Genomic DNA, 27,969 nt, shown 5'->3' with positions numbered 1-27,969 from the left:
AAGACATTAGAGAACAGTAATCATAAAATAGTGTCAGGGGCTTTCTCAAAGAAAAATCCAAATATTTGAGGGATATTGTTGCATTTAGAAGAAATAATAAAATTTAGGCAAAATCTATTCTAGAGAAAACCTGTTCTCTTCTCCATCAAGTCCACATTGAAATTATTTGTTATAATTTTTTACAACAATTTCTAAATGGAAATTGACCTGGAAGAATAGCTGTCTAAATATACTGCACAATTTTCATATGTTTATTATAGAAATGCCTTATTCCTTGTGTGAAATATGCTTGAGACAATTCCCAAAAAGAGTGTGAGAATGAAAGTTTACATAACTCAAATGAACTAAACTATCAACAATGGGATAAGATTAATTCTATATATTTGGTGTTTTACAGATGTGACATATGTCCAGCATCTCTCTCTCATGTTCTCTTTTTAAAAATATTACAGCCAGGGAGGTAAAGACTTGTAAGAAAAGACTGAAGTCTCATTTTAACTTTATTCTTGATGTTCTTACAAGTAAAACCATCTTTTTACAAAACCTTTCAATATTTAATAAATGGCCAGGACTGAGGCTCTAGAGGAAGTTCCCTCATACCAAATTCTTTGACAGTCCAGCCTCACTGTTTTTCCACTTGGAAAAACTATTTACCCAGTAGCTACAAAAGGGTAACTATAAATATATGTACCAACCAAAGGATTCAGAACTAAAAAGCGCTAAATTAATGATAAACAGGCATTGAAACAAAGGAAGGAACCATGTGCCACGATGGTCTTTCTATTCCACTTTAGCTCATAGACTCTGTGTGTGTGTGCACGCATGTGCACACGCATGTGCACACTTGCATAGTGACTTGTAAAGATATTGTGTCTTCTTTGCCTAGTAAAGGAGTTTGGAAGTGAGAGAAAGAGCAGCACAATACGAAGGAAGAGAGAGATGAGTGTACATTAATCTAGGAGGGGACTAGTCATTAACAGTTTTCCCATATATTAATCATATTGCTGATGAAAACATGATCACCATAGAAATTCTTTTCGTGAAAGTGGTATCAGAAAGAATATGAGTTGAACTTAAGCTCAGGAATTTTCTGAAATAGAGATTATATATGGAATGTTATTCTTGGTATCTCCTTCTCCTTTACTATTGAAAGTCAATTCAAGAGTATTTTCTGCCCTTTTGAGTTGAGAGAAACTGCACCATATGCTCTGCTTACCCAGGCAGTGTAAAGCAAAGTGCTGAGCAATTATATGGTGGATTTGATCAGTTTTGACAGCCAGTCCTGAAACTCAAGACGGAATCCCCTGCTCTTTCTTCTGCAGCAGGTTCTCGGACTGAATTATATGACTAATTGAATCAAATTTCTACTTTACCTTGGCAATATCCTCACAAATCCTACAAGTGCAAAATGGCCTTCCTGATCAGTGTTAACAATTCTATGTGTCATGGTTATTTTACAACTTCCATATCAGCATACATGAAATAATGATGGATAAAAATATTTCAATGCCCTTTGAAATACTACAGATTGTCTTACACACCGAAATCATCCCAGAATGATACCTGTCCTCAATTCCTGCATCTTGTTTTCACCAAGTAAAATATTTGATCAGGGAATCCTAGTACAACTTATAATCAGTTAAATATAAATTAGTTCAGGAAGTTCTTCTCATTCTTTCCTTGAAACATGTCCAAGAATCATGTGGGTTACCTGGATCATTTCCTTAGCATATTATCGTAATCATAAGAAACGCATGGCATTCACACTGACAGTATATCCTTTACAGTAATATATTAGTGAAATTGAGATGCCCTCAAGATAAAGGTCATTAACCTTAGCCACTGATTCTATAATCCAAACCCAAATAACTCTCTAGAGAGTCTCTAAGGGGATGGGTCACTCACTTTGGATACTCATAAGGCTAAAGCAATCTCCCCAAAACTTCTTAATGTGCGATGATCAGTTTAACTTAGAGATACATGCACATAGAACAGAGGGATGGGATCTCACTTCTGAGATGAAAGCAAATTAACACCGGAGCAATTTATCTTTCACAGCATATTATGGGTCAGCGTCAGCACGCCACAGATGTACACCTCATGAGGAACATAAAAAGACATCTGTGAGATGGGGGAAAATGTACCAATAGTATATATTCAGTCTAAGTTAGTAATGAAATTTCAACCACACCCCAAATGAATGTTTCAAATATACAAAGAAAAAGAGGAAAAATATCTTTTTATATACCTTTCCTTTTTCCACTCCAGATTAGTAATAGGCAAAAAGTTCTAGTTCATATATACTAGTGGACCAACTAAATTGAGAGAGGAAAGGACACAAGAATGAGATAGAGAAAAAGGGAGAGAGGGAAAGAGAGAGAGAGAGAGGGATTTATCATTCCTCTCGATTTTGAAGCAAAATTAAATTAAAATATGTTCATGTTGAATTTTATAAGATACTGTTCCAAAAATTTTCTTAGTCATTTTCTGTTTTTACTATAGCTTCTGTTATGTCCACTGTCAGGAAAGACATGACTCATGCCATGACCACCATGAGGACCATGTGTTTTATCACTTCATGGCTCATAGGTGACTAGCCATATTTGGATCATGCCTCGAGTCTTATAACCCAGGTCACACAGGTAAAATCAAAATCAGACAATATCTCTTTTAATAAATCACTCAGGGAGTTCACCAAAAAGCTAGATTTATTCCTTTAAGAACCTAGTATTATGTAGATAATCTCTGTAATTGCCACTGTTTCCAGTATTTACAATTGAGAGAAATGAAGAGAAATGAAGACAGACAGACAGAGAGAGACAGAGAGAGAGAGAGAGAGAGAGAGAGAAATGAAGAAAGAAAGAGAAACAAAAGAAAGACACAAGGAATTCATGTCAGAGAAAATACTTTAGAAATATTCTGTTTTATAGGTTGTCAAATATTTGCAGAAGACAAATATATCTCCCTGGAAAACACTTGGAAAATGATTTCTTTCTTATGATCACATAGTATGTGGTACGCTCTGCCCCGTCACCACATAAAATAATTCACTTTGTTGTTTGTCTGTTTGCATGCTAGATTTTTAAAACTAAACAGGGAATATGTTTTTTAATTCTTTAATCTATCCTTTGGTCCAAGCACAGTGCCTGGCACATGAAAAGTTCTCAATTAAGTATTTTTGGAATAAATGAAAGAATGGATAATAAATTATTTCAATTTCTTAGGCAGAAAGAAAGTTCTAGTTAATGTTATTGTTGTTACCAATTTTTGACAGGCTAATGCTTTTTCTGTGATATTTCCAACATGATTTCTAATTTATTAACACATCCTGTGGCTGATCAAATTTTGCAGAGCTACCCATGCAAACAACAGGGTCAGGCTGCCCATGGATATGCTGGGAACCATGGTCATGATCTCCTTCCTCTTTTAGTTTGCATTCCAGAAGGTCAATCAGTTGGAATACATCACCATTTAACAGGGGATGATTTCCAGCCTTCAGGAAACAAATATAGTGTAAAAATAAAAGGAAAATTATGCCTTTCTTATTCTTTTTTTTTCCTTTGGGGATGGGTTTGGGGGTTTGGAAATTTAGAAGTTGTAGGGGATTAAAAGAGTAGTAAGTAAAGGATCAAATGAAAGTAAAGCATCTAATGAAATAGGAAGCGAAGACCAAAGAAGAAAGTATCAAAGTATAAGGAGGAATTAAGGTTGAGAAACCAGAGAAAAGAAAAAGTAAAAGAGATCAGCAAATTATTTTATATAGTTCCACATACATTTTTTTTTATCTGATGAGCAATTTATTTTTCTATGACATTCACTCTAAAATACTTCAAATATTATATATCACTTTAAAATGAGATTCTGCAGATTCACAAAATTACTAACCTTCTCTGGTACAATTGATTTCATCACTGAAGTCTCCACAGTCATTGTCACCATCACAGGCCCAATGGCCTGGGATACATCTGCCACTGGAACATCTGAACTGATTATCAAAGCAGGACTGAACACAGCCAACCTCATCACTCCCGTCCCCACAGTCATCATCTGGAAAGAAGCAACAACAGCCAGGTGGTGAGAACTGGTCCATGGAGAAACTTTTCCTTATGAAATACTTAACATTTCTTTTTGGTATTGAGAGCTTTCTTTTGTTATTAAAAAAAGGAATGATAAATCAATGATCAACATTTCCCATGAGTAGTGGGAGAATTATTTTCATTTTTATATTGTTTATTTCTGATTGAATACCAACTGCTAAACTAAGGGGGAAAAATCCTTGACTTTGGATTTTGAAGCTTAACTTCCATTTCACTCAGAAATGACTAACCACTGACTAAATAAATCTATGCAACATGAAATAATTATGAAGTGGGAAGACAATGGTGACTGTAGGAATTCTATGAAATGATACAGCTTGTGATATAATTATTGCTGGAAAATTACTATTTAGACCTAGAACCTTTGTACCCCAGAGTTTATAACTGTATTTTTAATTCAGATCCTTTTTCTCCATTCTCCCACAAGAGGGCTCACTGTGTACCCTTCCTCCACTGGCTCTTAAGTGTGTATTTATATCAGGAAATTATTGTATGCTATCATTAGCAATGACACTCTTTATTAACAACTGTTGCAGGAGAGAGGAGAGAGGAATGTGAAGAGAAAACAGATTAAATTGAAATCAATGGCTGAGAAGTTATCGATTTATGTATAATTCATTTACCTGTATTTGGCATAATTTAACATAATGATACAATTGAGTGAAGAAAAAATACCATTTGTACATAAAAAAAAAAAAACAAGGTGACAAAGTTGAGACCATGGATAATTCCAATATAATTTATAAACTACTCCATCCTGAGGTTATAGAGCGTTTTACATAAATGCTTTGGGGAGCCTGAATTGTCCAGGTTGTTTCCTCAGTTGTTGCTTTCACTTCATGTTTGTTGACTTAGGCTATGTCCAGCATAATATCTGAAAACAAGTCTCCATCACAGCCCCAAGGGACGGATATTGAGTTCCATTTCCCTTAATGCTAATCCCCATTGACGTGCCAGCTGCCCTCTCACCACTTGTCTTGGCCATTTTGCTTGACTCTGCAACCTCCTCTCACAAACTACCTCAGAAAGAGGCAAAGCTGCACAGCCAGCCAGGCCCCCAATCAAATCAGTGCAGTCTAGTGGACATTTGGTACTTGCCAGAGTCGCAGTGCCATTTACTGCTAATGCATCTTCCACTTTTGCATGCAAACTGAGTTAGTGGCTCACAAGTTGGGAATTCTGTGAAAGATAGAAAAACATCCAATAGGAAAGGTGTTATCGACTGTGTTTCAATTAATTTGCTTCTCATTTGCTAATATGATCAGAACTCTACCCTTCTCTTCCACAAAAGGCACAGAGGAAATGTTAGGTAAACAAATATAGTGGCAGTAACTTCTTGAGGACTTAGGATACACATACTTTTAATATCTTTTATATGAGTACATTTCAGTGACTGAAAGCCAAGGAGAATCACTTGAGGAAGGACTGTTTAGATTCATTCTACTGCAAGAAAAATAGACATCAATTCCCTGCACCAAGGGACTCAAGCTCCTCCCAGTGAAGAACAGCTGGATGAAGCTCTATATTCGTGTGCTTCAAAGTAAAGTGTGTGCTTTAAAAGGGAAAAGCCTTTTCTGAACATAGAGAGCCAAAGTAGGAAGGCTGGATCCAACTTTGCCTGAGTGATGTCAACATAATAAGTTGAAAGTAAGAAAACAAACATAAAGAAAAAACTCATTAAATTTAGTTTAGTTGGTATCAAACAGTTATAGATTTTGAAAGTGTGAATTCTAAGTTAAAAAAAAAAGAGCTGCATAGCACAGGGAGATCAGCTACGTGCTTTGTGACCACCTAGAGGGGTGGGATAGGGAGGGTGGAAGGGAGGGAGACGCAAGAGGGAAGAGATATGGGAACATATGTATATGTATAACTGATTCACTTTGTTATAAAGCAGAAAGTAACACACCATTGTAAAGCAATTGTACTCCAATAAAGATGTTAAAAAAAAAACCCACAAAAATTCCCCTGAAAATCAACAACAGCAAAGAATTGGACTTCAAAGTAAAATTTTACTAAATTAAATCAAAAGACCTCCCTTCCTAACCCTTAGATAACTATGACAACAAAAATTAAAAAGCAAAACATAGAATTAGCACAGAAAACAATTCTAAAAGATTACTAGCCAATTCAAAGGACTGGTAAATTCAGCAATTTTGTCATAATAAGATCAGATAATCAAGACTGACTGCAAGAAAAAAAGAAAGAAAAAAGGTAGTAATAATAAGAGAAAATATAACTGCAAACAGTTCATCCAAGGAATTCAGAGCAGCTTACTAATATTTCCCAGGAGAAAGTTTTTCATATGGTGAAAGTAATTCATGTAGAGTTTACATGGTGTGCTCAATATCAGAACTCTTATCTCCCAAGACAATATTCATGGAATCATAAACCCTCACACACACAACCTATTTAATAGACATTAAAAAAAACAGAAAAAGAAGAATGAAAATCCTCCATCATTTCACTGGCATAAAGGCAGAAGAAAAGGACACATGGAGACAGAACTGTGGCCCATATTCTTTATTATTGTTCCTCTCATAGGTGGAGCCAAAGTCATTTTGTGGCAACACTTGCTTTTCTCTCTAAGACAAGTGACGTAGAATCATAGCCTATATTTGATGGCAGGGGGACCAGCAATATTTTCAAGTTCTATTTTGTAGCTTGTCTCAGAGCTACCAAGGGGGCAGAGCAGCTGGACTCGGGCTGCCCAAACTCCTTCAGCCAAACCTGTTCACATCTTACCTACCTACACAATTATTTATCTACCTATAGTTTTAATTTTGGAGTTTTGAGTACTATTTTATTTGAAGAAAAATATATGAATAATAACAATATATTTCTTTGCTCAAAAAAAAGAAAGAAAACCATTGATTATATCCAATTATTTCAGCCCTAAAGAAACTGAGAGCATGAAAGTTAGACTTGCCTAAAGTTATATGTATTTCCTTAATGGAAAATAGGTCTTTAGAATTCAGTTCATCAAGCTCTTCATCTATCACTCCATCTATAACAACCTCGTACCGATTTCCTACCTTACTTTCATTTACCATCCATGAATTACCTGTTATTTACTCTACCCATATTTTTACTCTACCCATATGTATTTTCAGCTTAAAGGTTAAATATTTCTCATAAAATGTTTCATTGTGTAAAGGAGAACTTCCTTGTGTCTAGCAGAAATGAGTCCCTAAATACTTTCACTTCTTTAGCATTTGGTTCACAAGTTTTTGTCTGTACCAGTCACTATTTCATAATGTTGGAAATTTCAATCATTTTGAATCTCGATCTTTTCTTTAAATTCTATAATACTATCAACTTTTGATTTATTTTTATAGGGCAGATCATACCAAGATTTACCCAATCATTTTTGTCACACTTCTTTAGGCCTTTTTCCTTGTTTTTCTTTTAAGTTTTTAAACACAGTCCTGACCCAGGTACTCATTCCATAGAGCCTTAAAGGCTAAATCATGGGGCTCCCACATGCATGGGCAGTTTGCTCCCTACACCTTCTCTCCATCATCAGGCCCTCTGGACTGTTGGATAAGGCTGACCTCACACATCATGCTGTCTTCCCTGGGCAAGTGGTTCCCTGCACTGCACCATTTATAAGAAGATTTGAATGGTAATTACCATCGGACCCCATATGGCCTTGCCGTCCTCATGGAACTTGGGCCTATTTGGCAGTCATGCTTCCCAGGTTTTCCCTCAAGTCCTCTTCTGGATCATTTCTTTTTTAAGAGGACTTTACAAAGTAACTCCAGGTAGTGGTTCCACTTGAAAACTATGTTATTGAGTATTTTCTTAGTACTTCAACCAATGAAGTACACTAGTGAAGGTATTTTCAGGAAATAAGAATTTTAAATGACATTGCTATAAGTCCTATAGAATTTTTGCATTTTCCCTTAAAAACCATGGCATTTTAAAATTAAAAGTCTATATCAATACATATTTTTGGCAAATCACTAGTAACTAGACTTAATAGTAAAATGCAAGCAAATTCATTTTGCGTGATCCTGTCAAAGACCTATTTTGTATATTATCCCCCAAATAATATTTCAAATTTAAATCGGAGGTAAAATATTCACCCTTGTTCTTAAAATGGTGAAACAATGAGTTACCTTTGGAGCCTGTAAGAACTCTCCCTATCATGCAGCTGAGCTGGGAAAAGAGAGTCAGCCAGGATGATCAGCAGTGATATTCAGTGAACAGACTGCAAGTGATATAGCTATTGTTTTTCTTTTTTTTTCGTTTTTTTTTTTGCGGTACGCGGGCCTCTCACTGTTGTGGCCTCTCCCACTGCAGAGCACAGGCTCCAGACGCTCAGGCCCAGTGGCCACGGCCCACGGGCCCAGCCGCTCTGCGGCATGTGGGATCCTCCCGGACCAGGGCACGAACCCGCGTCCCCCGAATCGGCAGGCGGACTCTCAACCACTGTGCCACCAGGGAAGCCCATATACAGACATTTTTAATATTGGTAACTTATGCAATGATAATATAAATTGCTATTATTTCATAAATAACATGTAGGGAAAGTAGTGGCTTCATACCAGATCAGGTTGACATGGCATCCTTGACTACCTGCTTCTTTACTTCTTAAAAAGCAATTTCTTTGTGTGTATTTACCTTTGAGTATATCCATCTGAGGTACTGGCATAATATCAACAATGGAAATGATTCTAAAACTGAACAAATTTTTACTAAATTTTATGATTACCAAAGCCATTTCTTGAGATATGAATTTTAGAATAAGTGTAACTTTTTGAAGCCAAAACATGTGATGAGAGTCTAAATATGATTCAAAGATAGAAGTGATAAGGAGGCAATCACGGATATGCAGAGATAAAAGACTATATCAAAAGCCATGCACGTAGCAACACAACAAATACTCAGACATATAAGAGAAAGCACTCAAAAGAGAAATGAAAAATGCACAAGGCATAATTTAATCAATATTCCTAAGTATTTTTTTAACTTGACAAGATAATGAAAACTTATGTTAATCTTTCAAGAATCAACATGAATTTTGTCAAAAAAGTGTTCTCCTCCTTAGATCAATAAGTGCTTAATGTTTAGAAGATGTACAGTAGACATGAATAGAGACTTTATATGAAGTATCAACATAAGTTATGATTAAAATGAGTAAGCAACTAAATGCAATGTGTAAGATATGATGAGATCTAATTTTTAAAAATAGCATTACATCTTTAGGCATCTATAATAGGTTAATTTACATTTTAAAATCTCTTTTCTGTAAACTTTGGAACATAATAGCCAACATCGTAAGTTTTATTAGGAAAAGAAAAGTCCCCCCAGGCATTTGGAAACTTCTGAAATTTGGCAATACAGGCATACCTCAATACAGGAGATATTGCAGGTTTGGTTTCAGACAACCTCAAATAAAACAAATTTTCAATAAAGTGAATCACATAAATTTTTGGTTTCCCGATGCATATAGAAGTATGTTTACACTATACTTTACTCTATTAAGTGTGAAATAGCATTATGTCTAAAAAACATACATACCTTAATTAATAAATACTTTATTCCTCAAAAATGCTAACCATCAGCTGACAACACACAAGCTTTCAATTTGTAAAAACCACAATATCTATGAAGTGCGATAAAGAGAAACACAATTAAATGAGGTGTACCGTTGGTTGAGAAATTTCCCATGTGACCTTTAAGATTCTATCCACTTCTTAGATTCTAAGTCTAAAAACCAGCCAAAAAAAAAGAATCTGGAAATTAGCTCCATAAAGGTAAAAACTTTCGAAATGAATAAAATAATTGAAAATCCAGTGTATCTTCACTCTCTAAGAAAAGGAGAGCCATATGTCTTCTGCCCACAGTAAATACAACATATATACATGTGTAAAAAATTAATAAATAGGAACCTCAATTAAATACAGTTGGGAGACCAGAAGGGGGAGCTCTCACACCCTGGGATGATAGCTGAGCCCAAGAAGAAGAAGAAAGACTCCTTTTCTTTCCTGGCGATGAAAAGTCATGAACTCTGTTTGTATACGCCTCCCATCTTCCTTTTTCCCCTCTATAAAAGTGCTCTCCTCCCTTTATGGGGTTTTGCATGTGGCTCACCATGGTTGCAGACTCTGAATTGCACTACTCTGCTGATTCCGAAAAAATCCATCTTTAGTGGAGAAATATCTGGCAGTCTGTTTGTTTTAGGTCAACATATGCATATAATGCATATATGTTCTTAAGCAACTACACCTCATTTCTGATTCATTTTTAACATAATACTTAGTTACATCGTTTCTCTTGGAAACCTTGTTGTCTGAGTTTATAGGACCAATAGGTAAATTCTATAGAGAAAAAAAAATTGGGAACTAGAAGAAAGCATAGGGCAAATCACTAAAAAGAATGAAGGTATTAACTTAATGGACACATGCAGCAGAGTAAAGTCACTAATGATTCATTTTTGTTTCCTTATTGGTAAATCACATAGCCTCTCTGGTCACAGACTCCTGGTTTGTAACATGACCTCTTGAGTCCTTTAAGTCCTAAAGATCAAGAAGTCAGAAGAAGCATTATCTGGAAATGCACAACATTAAAAGAATTTAATGTGGAACAAATAGGGCTCATCACCTGAATAACTCCTGGGATTATCACAGCATTCCTATAAAACACAGTAACTGAATTTCAGATACATGAAAGAACTAACAAATAAAGAAATGTTAAAATTACCTTGGGCTTTTCTCTGCTTAATAATGCAGTCAAATGTAAAATACATTTTAGAAAGAGTTCCATCAAAAAAGTTTAATATAGGCCTCCACCCATTTTTCACTAATGTTGGAAAATACCGTGTCCATAACTCCTTAGTCTCCTATAACCAGTATCTGATGGTGATAGAGAAATGAGATCTAATGACAATACATATTTTTCTCCTAACAAATAAAACAAAAACTTTTTAAAGCAAATGTAACATTTTCCCTGTTCTTCCATATTAGTGTTAATCTTAAAGTTGAAAATAGAATCCAATATTTCAGTTTGTTTCTGGATACTTGTTCTGTTAAAATATCATTATGAATTCTTATATTTGATAAAGACTTAAATGTTATACATAAGCTTTTCTTTCTTGATTTTGCATAAATATTCTTTGACTTTTGATCTTCCTTGAGACACAAAGATCCAAAGTCAAAGAATATTTATCATGTTAAAATTACAGCAAGGAAAAGAAAACTATTTTATTTCTATAGTTACTTCAACCTCATAGAATATATCATATGGATTAATGGACTGTTAAAAAATCTTCCATTGTTGCAGGTAGTATGCTCAATTTACCTATTATATCTTTCACCTAAAATTTATTGCCAGGTTCTATGTAGGCTATTGTGTAAACGGCAACAATTTTCTCTTTCTCTCAAGGGTAATCATGGTTGGTATGGTACTTATATTTATCTAATATACAAAGCTTAGAGAAATGTTTCCCAGTGAGGTAGATTTCAGATCCAATTTATGGTTTTTTCCTGTCTCTAATATAGGATTTTCCTACCTATTCCTCTTCCTTGGCCCCAATATGAATATTTATAAGTAACTTATTGAAGTTTCAAAATACAGTTATCACAGGTTTGTTTGAGAGCATATTACACATCCTATATATATGAATTTGACCTTCATGATTAAGTGTGTAGAAAATGTATAGAAGATTCAAATTAAAATAAATGTTAAGAATAATAAAGGAGTCTGTGGTTAGGAAAGTGTTATATAAACATGAAAGAGACAATAATACTCACATTATATATTACTATCTATTGAGAAGAGGTACTAGGCTAGCCACATATACATTACTTACACTCTTCACAACAGCCCTGCAATTGTTACTACTAATCCAAATTTGCAGAACAGCATAACTTGCCTAAGGATACACTGCATAACCAGCAAGTGTCAGAGTAAAATGTGAATACTAGTCCAAAATATATTATTTCTTCACTATACCCTGCTGATCATACCAATACCCTTAAAAATTATATCAAAGAAATACTGGGGTAAAGATGAAAAATTTGTTTTTTCTGTGGCTTACGTCTTCTATTTATACTCCAATTCTGACTTTTACCTACTCCAAAGCATATAATTAAATTATAGTTATGGAAAATACCAGTACTTCATAAGATTATAGCAATTATAGGACTATAGCCTCTGGGAAAATATATAACATTTCTAGTTACTGACGCTACTTGTGGCCCCAGAGAATTGGTACTTATATAGGACAGACTTCCAAAGATCCAATAGAGTAAATACACTTTGGAGAAAAATGTGAGAGAACAGTGTACCCCAAATCGTCTTCATTCTGATGCTCTTCCATTGTTGTTACATAAAAACCTCATTTTATATCTCACATATGATGCCATGTATAAAGAATATAAACGTTATAGGTAGGCAAACCTGAGTTCAAATCCTGGTTTTATCACTAACTAATGTGTGACCTTGGAAAGTTACTTAATACTCCTGACCCCAGGTTCCAACTCTATGAAACAGAGTAGAAAACTACTGCAAAGGTTCAAGATATTCATTCAAGATATTTTACTGAAAACTTTATACCAGACAGAGTTCTAGGCCTTAGAGATACATCACCTAGAATGAATGAATGAATGAATAGAATAGAATGGTACTAGGCACTGGGAATACAATTTTCAGCATTTTCTTTTCTCAGAATGCTTATAATCTGGTAGGAAAAACATTTGTAATATAATTAAAGAAGTGACTTTAATAAATCTCTGAAAAATGCTACAATATAGGCAGTACAAAGTGTTACTGCAACACACAACATACGCATCTAAACTAATCTTAGATATTGTGCCCCAAAGGAAGTGTTGTACAAGCGGATACAAATGATAGATTCAGGTTAAATCAGATAAACAGGAGGAAAATGAGTGCTTTTACAATATTCTAGAAAGATGGCATTTCTGAAGGCCTAGAAGTCAGAGTATATAAAATGTTTGAGAAATTGTAAGAATTTCAGAATGGCTACGATATGGTGTAAGATAGAAGTAGTGAAACTTTAGGAGCTGTAAATAGACTTGAGAGACAGATTCAGAAACGATCACTATTGGGACTTCCTTGGTGGTGCAGTTGTTGAGAATCTGCTTGCCAATGCAGGGGACACGGGTTTGAGCCCTGGTCTGGGAAGATCCCACATGCCACGGAGCAACTAAACCCGTGTGCCACAACTGTTGAGCCTGTGCTCTAGAGCCCGCAAGCCACAACTACTGAGCCCACGTGCCACAACTACTGAAGCTCGTGTGCCTAGAGCCCAGGCTCTGCAAAAAGAGAAGCCACCGCAATGAGAAGCCCACACACTGCAGTGAAGAGTAGCCCCCGCTCGTCGTAACTAGAGAAAGCCCGCATGCAGCAACTAAGACCCAACAACGAAGACCCAAATGCAGCCCCCAAAAAATTAATTAATTAATTAAAAGAAAAAGAGAAATGATCACTATTGATATAACAAAGCCTTGGAAGTCAAAGGAACACCCAGGGAGTATATTAAAAATGAGACTGAGAACTGGAAAAATTACTGAATAGTTCTGGCAACCTGGTAGACAAATGAGAAATGCTAGATAAAATAACAACGAAACATTTTAACACAGAGGTGAATATGTAAGAAAATAATGTAAATTTTCCAAGTCCAGTAATGAAAATGGTTCAGAAAACTAGAATAGTTAGTGAACTATAACTTTTGTGTGTGTGTGTGTGTGTGTGTGTGCACATGCGTGTGTGCTATTTTGCTCACAAAGGCAGTAGAAGAATGACAGAATTATAATGTAGAAGCTTGGGTTTTAATTTCAGCATCAGACAGGTGACAATTCTTCAGTTCCACCCAAGGTATGAATACTAATAGAGACCTTGGATTCTCAGAGGCTAAAGCCCCAGTGGAAGGGTGCATGAGATAACATTCCTTCCAGTACAAAGAGATGTTCCAGCCTGGACTGTAAGTGGAAAAACATATATAGTCTCCCCTGGACACGTATAATTATGAGACTGCATCTTAAGTTCTAGTTTCTATAGTTCAGGAAAACTCAAGTTACAAAAATCAAGGTAAAAATTAATTCAGGGCATATAATATTTCTGAGGCTTGTCAAGTGCTCAGAAGAGCTGATCCCAAGACAGGTCTCATAAGACTTCCACAGGGCTGAAAAACATAGAAGACGGGCTCAAAATTCAAAATTGTAAAAAAATAAAATAAAAAAGGCAAAAGAAAAAAAATCTGGTTCGTGAAATTCAGCAGATCCAACAAATGGCAGAATTAGATCCACAAGCTCTTCGGATATTTTAAAAATATGTGATACAGAGTAGATTGAAATATGATAGGTACTATAAAATAGGGAAGTCAAAATTTATTTTAAAAAAGACAAAAAATTTTTAAAATGTAAAAAGACATCCTGAGAAAAAAAATTAGGCAGACTTGAAAAGCAAACAAATAGAGCATTTAGAAATGTAAATCAGAGCCTTGGAATACAAACTGCATGAACTAGTTAAATTACAAATTAGTACATCTGAAGTAACAATTACTAAACTGGAAAACAGATCTGAAGAAATTTCCATGGTTGCAGTTCAAAGATTAAAAATAATGTGGAAGGGATTAAGAATCATGGAGGACAGACTAAAATGATCAAACACTAACCTAACAGTTCCAAAAACAGTGAAGAGAGAAAATGGAGATAGGTGATATTTGAAAAGATACTTCTTTAGAATTTCCCAGAATTTATGAGAGATATTTTAAATCGTCCCATATTTTAAATCGTCTTATAGAATGAGATCAGCATTGATGTTAATCATTGCATGGAATTAAGGAAAAAGGGGAATTAGTACTACCAACTAACCAATGGAAGAGTGGTACAATTAACTACCCAAACACTGTATTTGGTGTTATATGTGGTTCCTATTTAATCCTCATGACTATAAAACTACTACTATGAGATAGTTTTTATTATTGCCATTTTACATGTAAAAGAAAAAACATTTCAGAGAAATTAGCTTTTATTTTTTAAGTTATCCTTAAACAGGAAAAAATATAAATATACAGAGAATATTAAAAAAATTAATAAGCTTGAGTAATATCATCTATCCATCTATCAGTCTGTCTATCCATCTATATGTCAAAAGAAATCTACAGCAACCTATAAAAAATACACATTTTTCTTCTGTTCACAAGGGAATTCTACAAAAACAATAAATTCCCCGGCCACGAAGCAAGTCTCAATAGTTTCCGAAGAAGAAATATTATACCAGACTTTTTCTCATGCAACAATTACATTATAATCATTTTGATTAAAACTGAAGACAATCACAAATGATTGATATATAGTCTTCCGTATATTTATGGAAGCTGACCAATAAGCAATATTTTACTAATCAAATTTTGAAAATTATATACCTTTCTAAATGTCTTTATTAAAAATGAGAATTGGGGCTTCCCTGGTGGCACAGTGGTTGGGAGTCTGCCTTCCGATGCGGGGGACGCGGGTTCGTGCCCCGGTCCGGGAGGATCCCACGTGCCGCGGAGTGGCTGGGCCCGTGAGCCATGGCCACTGGGCCTGCGTGTCTGGAGCCTGTGCTCCCCAGCAGGAGAGGCCACAGCAGTGAGAGGCCCGCGTACCACCAAAAAAAAAAAAAAAAAAAAAAAAAATGAGAGTTTTACTTTCTTTTTGTACTCCACACTTTCCCTTTCCCACTCTCTCAATATAGTTTCTCATTGGTTTTAACTACATCATGAGGTAACAACTTCTTATATTATTATGACAACACATTATTTTCTAAAGTTGTACAACTTTAACTTACTTATACAGCTTTAATTTAAAACTAACTTACAGAATATTCTAGTTAAGAGGAAGCCAAAAGACAAGTATAATTTTGGGAAATCAAGAAATAGTGGTTAAACATTTTACTGAAAAAATGGAAATAGTAACCAGAAAACTTGGCTAAGAGTTAAAAACGGTTGCCACTGGAGTTGGTGAAAAGGGTGAAGTAAAGTAACTACTAGTTTTTTTTTTGTTTTATATATTATCTGAGTTTTTAAAGCTAAGTGTGTGTCTATGCACACACACAAATATATGTAATTATATACAAAATAGGGATAGAGATGGACTAGATTATGGACATATATTGAACCTAGAATTTCAGTACCATATAAGGACACAGTCCTCCTGTGTAAGAATTTATACATGTTAAAGAAGAGGATATGTATAAATTTTTGCTAATAAAAATGTATCAATATTTAGAAAATTCACACATAAGTACATCAGGTTAAAATGTCATTAGCTTCTTATTTCTTTCATAGCACTTGTCATAGGTTTTAAGTATTTTATTTGTCTTTTTGCTGATTGAGGTATGTTTTTTTTTTTTTTTCTTCTCTCCCCTAACCTGTAACAGAAACTCTGCCTTTTGTCTTCTCTTATGACCCAGGCATCTAGAACATAGCAGGTGAGAACACCTGACTTGGTGAACTCTAGAGAACTGAAAAGCTGATGTCACAATATTTGGAGAGCAGATCAATAAAGGATGAGGTTCTGAAAAGGATGCTGGCTCAGGAGGATCTGAAAGGATGCTGAGGCTCTGAAAAGGATGAGGCTCTGAAAAGGATGCTGGCTCAGGAGGACTCACAGAAGTTACATCCTGACCGCTTTGTGGCAGAGTACCCTGGGGTAGGGTCCCAACTTCAGCCACCTATGATCTGCTCAAATGTTAGAAAAGATCTTGTCATAGCAATAAACAGCAACTTGTGATTCAAATATTGGCATATGTACACAGCTTTCTGTTTGCAGAATGCCAACTCAGCATTATAGAAATGATGTTTCCTGGATCAATATAGGACTTCAACCTGACATCTTTCAAAACACTAAATTTAATATTAGAAAATAAGGATTTGGAAATATTGCTATTTTCTGAACTAATTTCAATTGGGCCAACTCTAACTCCAGTTGAAAATATATATTTCCATTTGAGAATATCTATCTATCTATCTATTCTCATTTGAGAATAGAAAATTATTTGAAAGGAAGAAAAAAGAAATCTTCTATTGGATGACTACTAGATACCAGATACCAAGTACTATCTAGATCTTGCATATATTATCTCATTTGATTCTGATTATACATTTATATATATGTTTGAGTATATGCATATATGTGTGTGTATGTGTGTGCATATATATGTGTGTATATGTATATACAATGTGTGTATAACCAATGAGGAAATCAATGCTGCTGAAATCTCTGAAGAATTCATGTTTACTTTTGATAGATTTAAAGGCCTGCGTTTCTGTCAGCACCATAGAGGCGGTTATAATTATTATTGCCCAGTGGCTAGTGAGCCAGCAAATTAATTCTGTTAGTGCAGAGCTCTAGATACAAAGGAAAAGCAAGAGAATTTGAGGATTGGAGTAATATTATAGAGAGATTTGGTGAGAAGTTAACCAGGAGGCAGGGACTAAATTAATAGGTATTAGGAGGGTATTCCAGAAACCTGGATGCATATTAGAATTACCTGTTCAGCTTTTAAAACTCCCTATACCTGAGCCTCCATTATAATTCAATTGGTGGTATAGGGCATAATAAAGTTCCCCAGATGCAGTGGACTGAACTGTATGGATCAAAAAGATATGTCCAATCCTAAACCCTAGTACATATGATTGTGACCTTATTTAGAAATAGGGTCTTTGCACATGTAATTAAATTAAGGATCTTGAGATGAGATCATCCTAGATTAAGGCTGGAACTTAAATCCAGTGACTGGTGTCCTTACAGGAGAAAGAGAAAGAGACACAGGGAAGAATCTGTGAAGATGGAGACAAGAGATTAGAGTTATGCTGGAACAGCGAAGGAGAGCCAGGAGCCAACAGAAGTTGAAAGAGGCAAGAAAGGATTCCCTTGAAAGGAGGCTCTGCTGACACCTTGATTTTGGACTTCTGGCCTCCAAAGTTGTGAGAGAATAAATTTCTGTTGTTTTAAGCCATTATGTTTGTGATAATTCATTGCAGTAGCACTATCAAATTCTTATTTGTAGAGAATTTGAAATCACAGAGTTTATATTCTCCAGTCTTATCTTGGGATAAGAATCACATGAGGTGATTTTCCCAAAATACAGATTCCTGGACTCTATGCAAGACCTACTGAATGGGGAATCTTTGCGGAAGGCAGGTAGAAACCTGGGGATCTTTATCAGTAATATGTACCCAAGGTGATTCATATTCTCAAGCAAGAATTTGGGGGAATGCTGAGTTAGGTCAAGGAACTAAAAGCTGTTTTTAATTATTTCTGCTTGTGGCTTTTAATATACTCCATCAAGGTTTGCTTAACCTCCTCCCCCTTTTCTGCATACAGAGCCTTATCAGTCAAGTATGTGCAAAAAAGGGAATCATAAGCCAAGACAAATCCAAAAGCATGTCGCATACCTAAGAATAATGGGAAGACAATTTCCAGAAGCCTGCATACCATTTCTAAACAAAACTAATAAGAATGTTTAAATATAAATGTATGGAACAAGAAAAAAACAGAACAAGACCACCTGGGATACAAAGCATACATTTGAAAGATACAGGCAGGAAAAAGAACTTTTCCATTTCTTTGGTTTCCATCATTTTAATAAAAGTAATTATTGCCAGATTGGAGAGTAAAGAACAAACAAGAATGAGAGGAAATTAAAGCTCTAAGTCCAAGAAATGAGAAAAATATATTACCTAATTTCTAAAAATGGTTATCGTCATATTGAGACAAGTTATCAAACAAGTAATAAAACATCAAACATTTTTAATCTCAGAATATTGACAGTCTTTTTGAAATAAGTGGAAGATGGGAAAGAGGAATAAAAACTGGAAAATGGTAAATAATATTGTCCCAATTCCAAAAATGAGTGAAAATTTGTAAACTATAGAGAGGTGAAGTTTACACATATCTATGACTATAATTTTAGAATGAATTTGTTGAAACATTTTTTTGTCAGCATTTTTCAAGAGACTGTTTTCTCATGAGTAAAATAAAATTAACTCATGTCAAACTAACTTTAATTATTTGCTACCATTTTCAGGTAAGTATATATCATAAGAATTCTATAAACAGAGTGTTCCCGTCTTTTTAGCAAAATTTTTGAGAAGTCTTATGATGATAAATGAAAGTATCACGCATGCAAGATGAGATGACATAAATTTAAGTGGATGAGTACTTGATTAAAAATTGTATCCACAGAGTTTTAATTATTGGATCAGTTTTTCCCAGGATGTTTTTTAATTGCTTTCCAAAAGGTTCATGTCTTTGTCACTACGATTTGGTTACAGCCTGAAAAGTTATGCTTATCAAATCTCTGAATTACACAAAACTGGAAGACATCATTAGCATTACGGATTCAAAATTACAAAATTGGATGAAAGGTTAAGAGTCATCAGAGAAGGGAGGTCTAAGAGTGACAGTATGAAACGGAAAGGACCTCACCCATGCACGTATTTTAAAATATGTAGGTAAGGAAGAATCAGAAGACTATCAAAATAAAACTTAAAAGAATGTTGAAATGTAAATATTAGAAGTACTCCAAAGGAGTGATCTAGTCTATATGAAAAGCTTAGATATTTTAATTGACTGGGATCTCAACATGTGAGTTACATGATAAGGCTGCCATCTAAGACTATCTTAACAGAAGCCTAGAATCTATATTACTGAAGGTAATAAGCCCACTATAATCTGTTGTATAAATACCACATATGAGATACTATGTTCTGTTCAATTCTAGGCCATGACTTTTTTAAAAAATTGCAGTAAAAACACATAAAATTTACCATTTTAACCATTTTTTATGTATACAGTTCAGTAGTGTTAACTATATAGTGATAATTATATTCACATTGTTGTGCAACAGATCTCTAGAATTATTCATCTTGCAAAACTGAAACTCTGTACCCATTGAACATCAACTGCTTGTTTTAGGGCATTAATTTTACTAAGGTCATTAAAAATCCAAGCATATGCATAATAGGGTAATGGGTAGGGAAAGAGCCCACAAATGTTCGTGTAAGAAAATTTGAAGGAAGTGTTGTGTTTAACTTAGAAAAGAGAAAGTCTAGGTTGACATCATGTGCCTTTGGTTATCTAAAGAGTGATCCTGTGGACAAAGTTACAGATTCAGACTGTGTAGCTTCATGAGAGACTCCATGAGAATCATTCATGACAATTTTGGGGTGTATAAGAAAAGAGAACTGATTGTATTTGCTCAAGAGGTAGACTGACCATTTTACCCTGTCTAGAGAAGAAGAAGAAAAAATGGACAGTGGTGGCAGGTCTAAGAGATGGGTCATTAGGAGAGCAGCCTGCTCACATTTGGGAGATGAAAAATAAAGTGGACCCAGCAAAAGATAGCAAAACTTCTTTTGTCATATTGGTAATGCAACCAAGAAGATGCCCACCAGGCACAGGGAATTCTAGCAACTTAAGACTATGAGGTATACCATCTGTGATGGGGATAAAAGAGATCTAGGTCTAGATGTGAGGGAACTCTGAAGAAGGGAAAAGAAGAGAAAACAGAGAAAAAAGAGAAAGTTCAAGGAACTCTGAAGAGGGGTGACACCTCAGGTCTCTCAGAAAATCTCACATAAGAGCCCTTCAAGAGAGGTGCATTTTTCATGTGTCAGAGGGCTATGACATGCAGAGAAGCAGAGAGAAGATTATCACTAGACCTACTTAAAAAGATGTTACCTATCTCCTCCATCTTTCCCCTCTTCCTGAAGAGCTAAGGCTAGTAAAGAGAGGAGAAGTAGACAGTGAAAAAACAGAACACATTCCCCTCTCATCCAAGGTCCTAGAACCTCAAGTCTAGCTGGCAATGGGGAGGAGAAAGCTTTGACTAAGATATAATGCTGGAGGTTTTTTTTGCGGTACGCGGGCCTCTCACTGTTGTGGCCTCTCCCGTTGCGGAGCACAGGCTCCGGACGCGCAGGTTCAGCGGCCATGGCTCACGGGCCCAGCCGCTCCGCGGCACGTGGGATCTTCCCAGACCGGGGCACGAACCCGTGTCCCCTACATTGGCAGGCAGACTCTCAACCACTGCGCCACCAGGGAAGCCCCAATACTGGAGTTTTAAAATGGGTTGAATCAAGTTATAGAAACAAAAAGTTACCAGGGTCACTGGGTCTGCCAGGATGCTACTAAAGAATGGCAAAGCAGTTCCTGACAATTATTATATTTTATCAGTACTCCACTGGGTTAATAATTCCCATTAATTAAAATTATTACACATATATCCAGTTTTTCTTTGTATTATTTGTAATTAAATAATAATACTATACTTAAAATCAAGAACTTTGTTTTTCTAATAATATAGTTGAAAATATCTTTGACACAATTTATGCTGATTTAACCCGGAAATGATTTCTTTTTGATAGCTCTCTCTCTCTCTTCTGTTTGTGTCTGATACTTGCCAGTTCTCTTTCTGATATTCTTTGCTCCTTAATTACATAGAGTAAAATTACAAGTATACTTAAAGGTAAAATTCCAAGTACATGAGACAGAATTCTACTATCTTCAAAGATAAAAGATCCATAAGATGGAATAATATTAACTTTGCAAATCTTAGTGGATTTTTATTTATACCCCATTGAATTATCTTTCAATCTGTTAATAAACTTTAGGTATTTTCCAAAGTTAAATCTTTTGAACAGATCAGAAGTTACCAACTCACATCAAGACATATTTATTAAAAATAATAATAAATGTAAGCTATATGGAGATACCTGGAAGATAGAACAACCCAAAGATTGTTAATCTAAATTTTAAAATAAACAACTATACTGTTTTTGACTATAAATTGTCCAAGGGGTAAAAATGCAAGTTTGTTTGAAATATTCTTATATTTAATCATGAAATATCCTTATATTTAATGCTTTAATTTGGAGATGGAATGATATTTATCTGGATAATTGCTCCCATCATAAATTAATTCTGCACATATAAACATAATTATGTCATCAAGTATATGTTAGATAAAATCAAATATGAATGGCGGTTCCCTTAAGTCAGTGGTTCCTAAAGTGTGGTCTCTGGACTAGCAGCATGAGTATCTACATCAATTAGAAATTTGTAAGAAACGTAAATTCTTAGGTGCCACCCAGGACCTACTGGATCAGAGACTCTGGAAATGGGGCCCAGCATTCTGTTTTTTAATGAGCCTTCCAGAGATTCCATGCTTGCTCAAGGGTGATAACTGGTGCCTTAAAGGTACTTGAACTTGAGTGTCTATTCATACCACTTGTTAAGCACTAAAAATACTGATTCTTGGGTCCTATCCCCAGAGATTTTTATTTAAGGAGCCTGGGGTGAGGCATGGGCAGGTAATTTTAAAGCTCCTCAAGTGATTTGTTAATTGACAGCTAAAGTTGAGAGCCAGTGTTAAATCCTATCCTTGAAATGAGACTGACCATTTAGTTCCTTGACATACTTCTAAGACAAACTTCACAATTTTAACATTTCCTCTGTCATTTGCGGCATCAAATTACAGATTCTCCTTTCTGCACAGGTAACCTACTAAAAAAGTTAAAAGATTCTTTAAAGATTAAGAGAGAATACTCAAGGGCCTTCCTAGTTATGTGCTTGCCCACATATAATCTCAACCTAAAATGTGCAATTAATTTATAAAGGCAAATGTAACTAGAATGAATTAGGTTTGTAAACAGGTGACAGTGAATTCCACTGAAAATTTGACCCTCCGTTACAGTACCTTCAGCTCCTAATTACTACCAGAAACATTTCTAATCATAGGTTTCTCATGTTTTTAAAGCCAAATTTTAATATTCTTTTCAGTGTCAACAGTAGTTTTTAAACATAACAGAGGTGGTTCATGGAGCTGAAGTGTAAAAAAAAAAAAAATGATTGCAGTCTTCTAGTTGGATTAAATCTATGGGAACTTGGCTAACACCAAATGGAAAAGGAAATATGATCAGTCCAAATTTTACAATGATGCTTATTAAAACTGAAAATTAGCTAAATCTATATTTATTTCTGGATTATTGCCAAGTAGAGTGACTGTTTTTTTATAAATGCAGTGAAGTAAACAATTTACAATTTTTTTGTGATTCTGTATTCAGTGCAGAGATAATTTCTGTTATGATAGAAATTCAGGCCATTCTCCCTTACAACTTTAAAAGTGAGACTGTGCCTACCAGAGCTTCACTATCAGCTTCTCTATTGACATAGATTTTGAGTTAAAATGACAATCTGAGAGATAAATGTATGTTATGAAAGAGAGGAACATGTTTGGAGAGAAACATGTTCTTATGCTGTAAAGAAGAAACGGTGCTGAGACTAACCCATGTGGTTTACTGACATTCTCTAAAATTTCTATATTTCAGAACTATACTATTTGACAACTAAATTTCATAATGTGTACACATCCTGTGGTGTACTGGAGGCATCTGTACCAGCTTGCAGAGCCGATTCTTAAATTTTCAAGGATTCTATGAGTCAGTTGTTAAGCACACAGCCATTATTTTAAATAATAATAATAAACATAAATTTATAATTAAATAAATAACATTGCAAACAAGGGTAATTAATACTCAAGGTTCATAATTTTCTAATTATTTTGCTTTTGAAGTTATTTATGTCAATTTTATCTGTACCACAGAAATACTGTATATTGGTATGCACATCTTTTCCCAATTCTACATTCAGAGAGTCATGTTGGCAACCTGATATTGGCATTGGTGGAAGTATTTAAACCACAAAAATAGGCAAACACTAGATCAGGGCTCCTCTCCACTAGGAGATGTTGAAAGATTTACCAACACACCAATGAATAAAACTCACTATAGGTGGATGTGCATTTAAATAAGATATTTATGGATATGTATAATATAATGGCATTATCTGCCCCCTATTTGCACCCTGTCCTTGGCTCCCAAACAAGGTCAACCTGAAATGGCTGAGTTTTAGTTTCAAGCACACTTGGGTTCATGGTTTGGTCCTGCTATTTACTAGTTTTGTGATCTCACACATGTTACTCATGTCTCTAAGTTTTGACTCCCTTAACTGTAAAACGTGGACAGTAATATGTTTCTAATAGATTTGTTGTAAAGATTCAGTAAGAAAGTATGTGTCTGGACTCCCTCTGACCCGTTTTTCCCCTCCCCTCATGAAAATTATGTTGGTTTGCTGGCATAATTATTTTTATTATTATTGAAATTTTAGGGTAATGTTTTTCTCCTTTGATTCAATTAAGTTATCATTAAAATAAAGAAAAAAGTCTTACTCTAGACCTGTTACTCAAAATAAGTCAGCTCAAAGTCTTAATCGAAATTTTCTAAAGAGTTCATTATGTATTTTCTTAGTCTATATTGTTTTCATGGCATTTCTTATCTGACTTGGGACTTTGATTCCAGGGTTTATCTGTATTTAATGTTTTCAGGTTTCTCATTACCTTTCTGGTATACTCTGGATGGAGATACTAAGAACAGAAAAGCATTTAAGGTTTTCTAAAAAATAGAGCTGTCTAGAAGCCACATGATTGGTCTGGACATTGGAAAAGAGAGAGGATACACTGTTCAATCACAGGCTTTGGAAATTCTACATGTAAAATGTACAATTAATTGTATGATTCTCTATTGCTTTTTTTTTTTTGCAACATCTCTACTATCTTCTTTACAATGTCAACTGTCAATTAGTAATACTTACTTTATCTTTACTTTATCAGAGGCTATAAACTCAAATGTCTACAGGGACTTAGTCTAGTATAAAAAAACATTTAAAAAATAAAATTTTAGGTAAACAGAGAATGCATGCCCTAAACAGAGCCATTTAAATTGAAGGGTTACAAAACTGTCTTCTTATTTCCCTACTCTTAGAAATATTATAACATGGGGTCAAATTATTAAAAATATATACACAATTGTATTCTATTTTAATAAATGTGCTATGCATGTCTAACTTATGTTTCCCCACAGTAATTTTAAAAATCCATAGCCATGCCTGAAATAAAGTACAAGGCTTAGAAAACCTGGTTCATTCCTTCACTATGTTTCACTATACATTACTGAGACAAATGATAACACAACCTCCTGATACATGGGTACAGATGGGGGTAATTAAATTTGCAACTTTATGTAATAATAAATATTTATTGTTTTTAAAAATAGGAAGATCAGTGGAAAGTGATTAGGAATTTTGTTAATAAAAAACGTTTTAAACTAATAAAAATTTTGTCCTTCAGAATTATACTATAGAAATGAAACAAATGGTTTACCAACTATGTATTCTCAGCCTGTATAGTTTATTGCTCCAAGAGTATAACATGCATACAAACAAGAAACATGTCCTCCTCATTTACTCCAAATGTCACTCAATGAGCTATTCAGTTTGAAAAATTTAATCATTATAGACATAAGATTAATAATGAACATTTGAGAATGTCCTGTTAGCCTAATAATAACCACCTCCTACTAAAATCTGCAATGTTTGGGTCCATTTATTTTAGCCAAGGATATGGTTACTGCCTCATGAATGGGACATATTCTGCAGTTATCATTAAAGTACACACTCAGGCCCAAAAGGCAGTAATAAAAAGTAACAGATCTTCTGCCTTGTCAACTTGTATTTATAGAGAAATAAATAGCCTTTTAAGAGAGATTATAGTGATAGAATCTTCTGTTTGATACCGTCTCCACTAATAGCATGTTTCACTCACAACTTACCACAAGATGCTATTTCGTCGGTCTGGTCCCCACAGTCATCTTCCCGGTCACACAGCCATGCTCTGGGAACGCAGCGCCCGTTTCCACAAGAAAACTGGTCCACCTGGCATGTTCTGGCTAAAATGATCAATTAAGGTACAAAGAATAAATTTAGAGGCCTTTTGAACAACATTAAGGATAAAACAGATCATGCAATTACCCTTTCACACATAAGATGTTACATTGCTCTATTACATATTTTTAAAATAAACCTTTATTAAATTTTTGGTAATGCCAGCTTGCCTGCCTTTTCTAAAGTTCACATGCTTTGCCCTTCAATTAAAATGAATGCTAAGTGACAAGATATTCTGTAATCCTCACACACTTCCATAAACGAAGCTATGAATTCATTATTTTACAATTTTTGCCCAGCACATGCTTATGAATATATGGCTGAATTAAATTTCATCCAACTTTTATTTTAATTAACGAAAAACAATTTTGCATAGCCTTTTCCAACAAATCAAGAAACTTGCTGCAATGTAGGAGGAAGGAGTTGGAGCTATCAGGGTAACTGGTTTCCAATTATGGGGTCAGAATTGTCTTTGTCCTCTAACATTTTCAATGCATTTATTTCTTGATCTCCGAATGATTTCAAGTATGGCTCAACAATGCAGAAAACATTTTCTAAAACATACATTTAGCCTTAAAATGGATTTTTTAAAGCTTACTTTTAAGCACAGTTATATAAAAATGTATGACTTTTTTTTTTTTTTTTTGTGGTATGCAGGCCTCTCACCGTTGTGGCCTCTCCTGCTGCGGAGCACAGGCTCCAGACGCGCAGGCTCAGCGGTCATGGCCCACGGGCCCAGCCGCTCCGCAGCATGTGGGATCTTTCCGGACCGGGGCACGAACCTGTGTCTCCTGAATCGGCGGGTGGATTCTCAACCACTGCGCCACCAGGGAAGCCCCCAAAATGTATGACTTTTTAATCAAAGTATACTAATGAACTTTGCTTTGGGCTCTCTTAAGGTTTTCAATGAACACACACAGGGAACATTGCTTTCTCTGGTAGCCGAAGGCAGTGCTTTAAAATTATTCAGTGAAGGGGTTATGTTCTACAGGGGGTTTGACTGCCTTTTTCTATTATGATCAGATCAACTTTTGAAAGCATGAGAGCCTGGATAGCTTCCCTAATTCTTCTCCCGGGTCTTAGTTTGTCACATACTTATTTTTATTTATTTATTTTTTTGGAGTATAGTTGCTTTACACTGCTGTGTCAGTTTCTGCTGTACAACAAAGTGAATCAGCCATATATATACGTATATCCCCTCTTTTTTGGATTTCCTTCCCATTTAGGTCACCACAGAGCACCTAATAGAGTTCCCCGTGCTATGCAGTAGGTTGTCATTAGTTATCTATTTTATACATAGTAGTATATATACGTCAATCCCAATCTCCCAATTCATCCCCCACTCCGCCCCAGCTCTCCCCCTTGGTATTCATATGTTTGTTCTCTACATCTGTGACTCTATTTCTGCTTTGCAAATAAGATCAGCTATGCCATTTTTCTAGATTCCATATACATGCATTAATATACGATATTTGTTTTTCTCTTTCTGACTTACTTCACTCTGTATGCCAATCTCTAGGTCCTTCCATGTCTCTGCAAATCACATACTTATTTTTAAATGTTTTCCTTTTTTTTTTTCCTTCTGTTACTCTGAGCTACAAACCTGTTTTCCTGAGTTATCAGTATACCAGCACTCCTTCTTTTTACTGGACCAAAGGAAAGAGTGGGAAATGTTGGGAAGGGGACACTCAGACCTATCAATATTTGGGTGAGATAAAGATTGGACAGTTGCGGAGCAATTAGGGTCTGAGTTCCTGTGGCTATGATTAGAGAACACTGCTTAGTTTATAGATGTCCTCTTTTTTCCTGGGCCTGAGAGTCAGAAGGATGTGTTCCTATTTCATCAAAACACCCTGTGAACTTTAATACTGATATAAAATAGAGTATGGTTCAAAGTCATCTGAACACAGTAGAATGGGTTTCCATAAATTAGGGTTTCAGAGGTCATTTAAAATAATTTCTTAAAAGTCATATACGGGCTTCCCTGGTGGCGCAGTGGTTGAGAGTCCGCCTGCCGATGCGGGGGACACGGGTTCGTGCCCTGGTCTGGGAAGATCCCACATGCTGCGGAGCGGCTGGGC

At 35.2% G+C, this 27,969-nt stretch overlaps 1 protein-coding gene across 1 annotated transcript in view; it reads right to left on the bottom strand.

Moving 5' to 3' along the window:
• The window catches only part of LRP1B (LDL receptor related protein 1B), a gene marked incomplete at its 3' end in the record, with an annotated part of 1,802,496 nt that overhangs the window by 698,938 nt on the left and 1,075,589 nt on the right, over window positions 1-27,969 (bottom strand). Inside the window, exons 18-20 of the mRNA XM_082657914.1 lie at window positions 25,777-25,893; window positions 5,196-5,276; window positions 3,886-4,047 (exon numbers count right to left, since the gene is read on the bottom strand). Of these exons, the coding sequence (XP_082514040.1) occupies window positions 3,886-4,047; window positions 5,196-5,276; window positions 25,777-25,893 (360 nt within the window). The remainder of the gene's footprint in view (window positions 1-3,885; window positions 4,048-5,195; window positions 5,277-25,776; window positions 25,894-27,969) is intronic.

Source organism: Grampus griseus (assembly GCF_964374135.1).
Source record: "Grampus griseus genome assembly, chromosome: 7".
In the NCBI taxonomy this organism is placed as follows: domain Eukaryota; kingdom Metazoa; phylum Chordata; class Mammalia; order Artiodactyla; family Delphinidae; genus Grampus; species Grampus griseus.
Note: the sequence above shows the minus strand (reverse complement) of the source record. Positions and strands in the feature narration are given on the sequence as shown.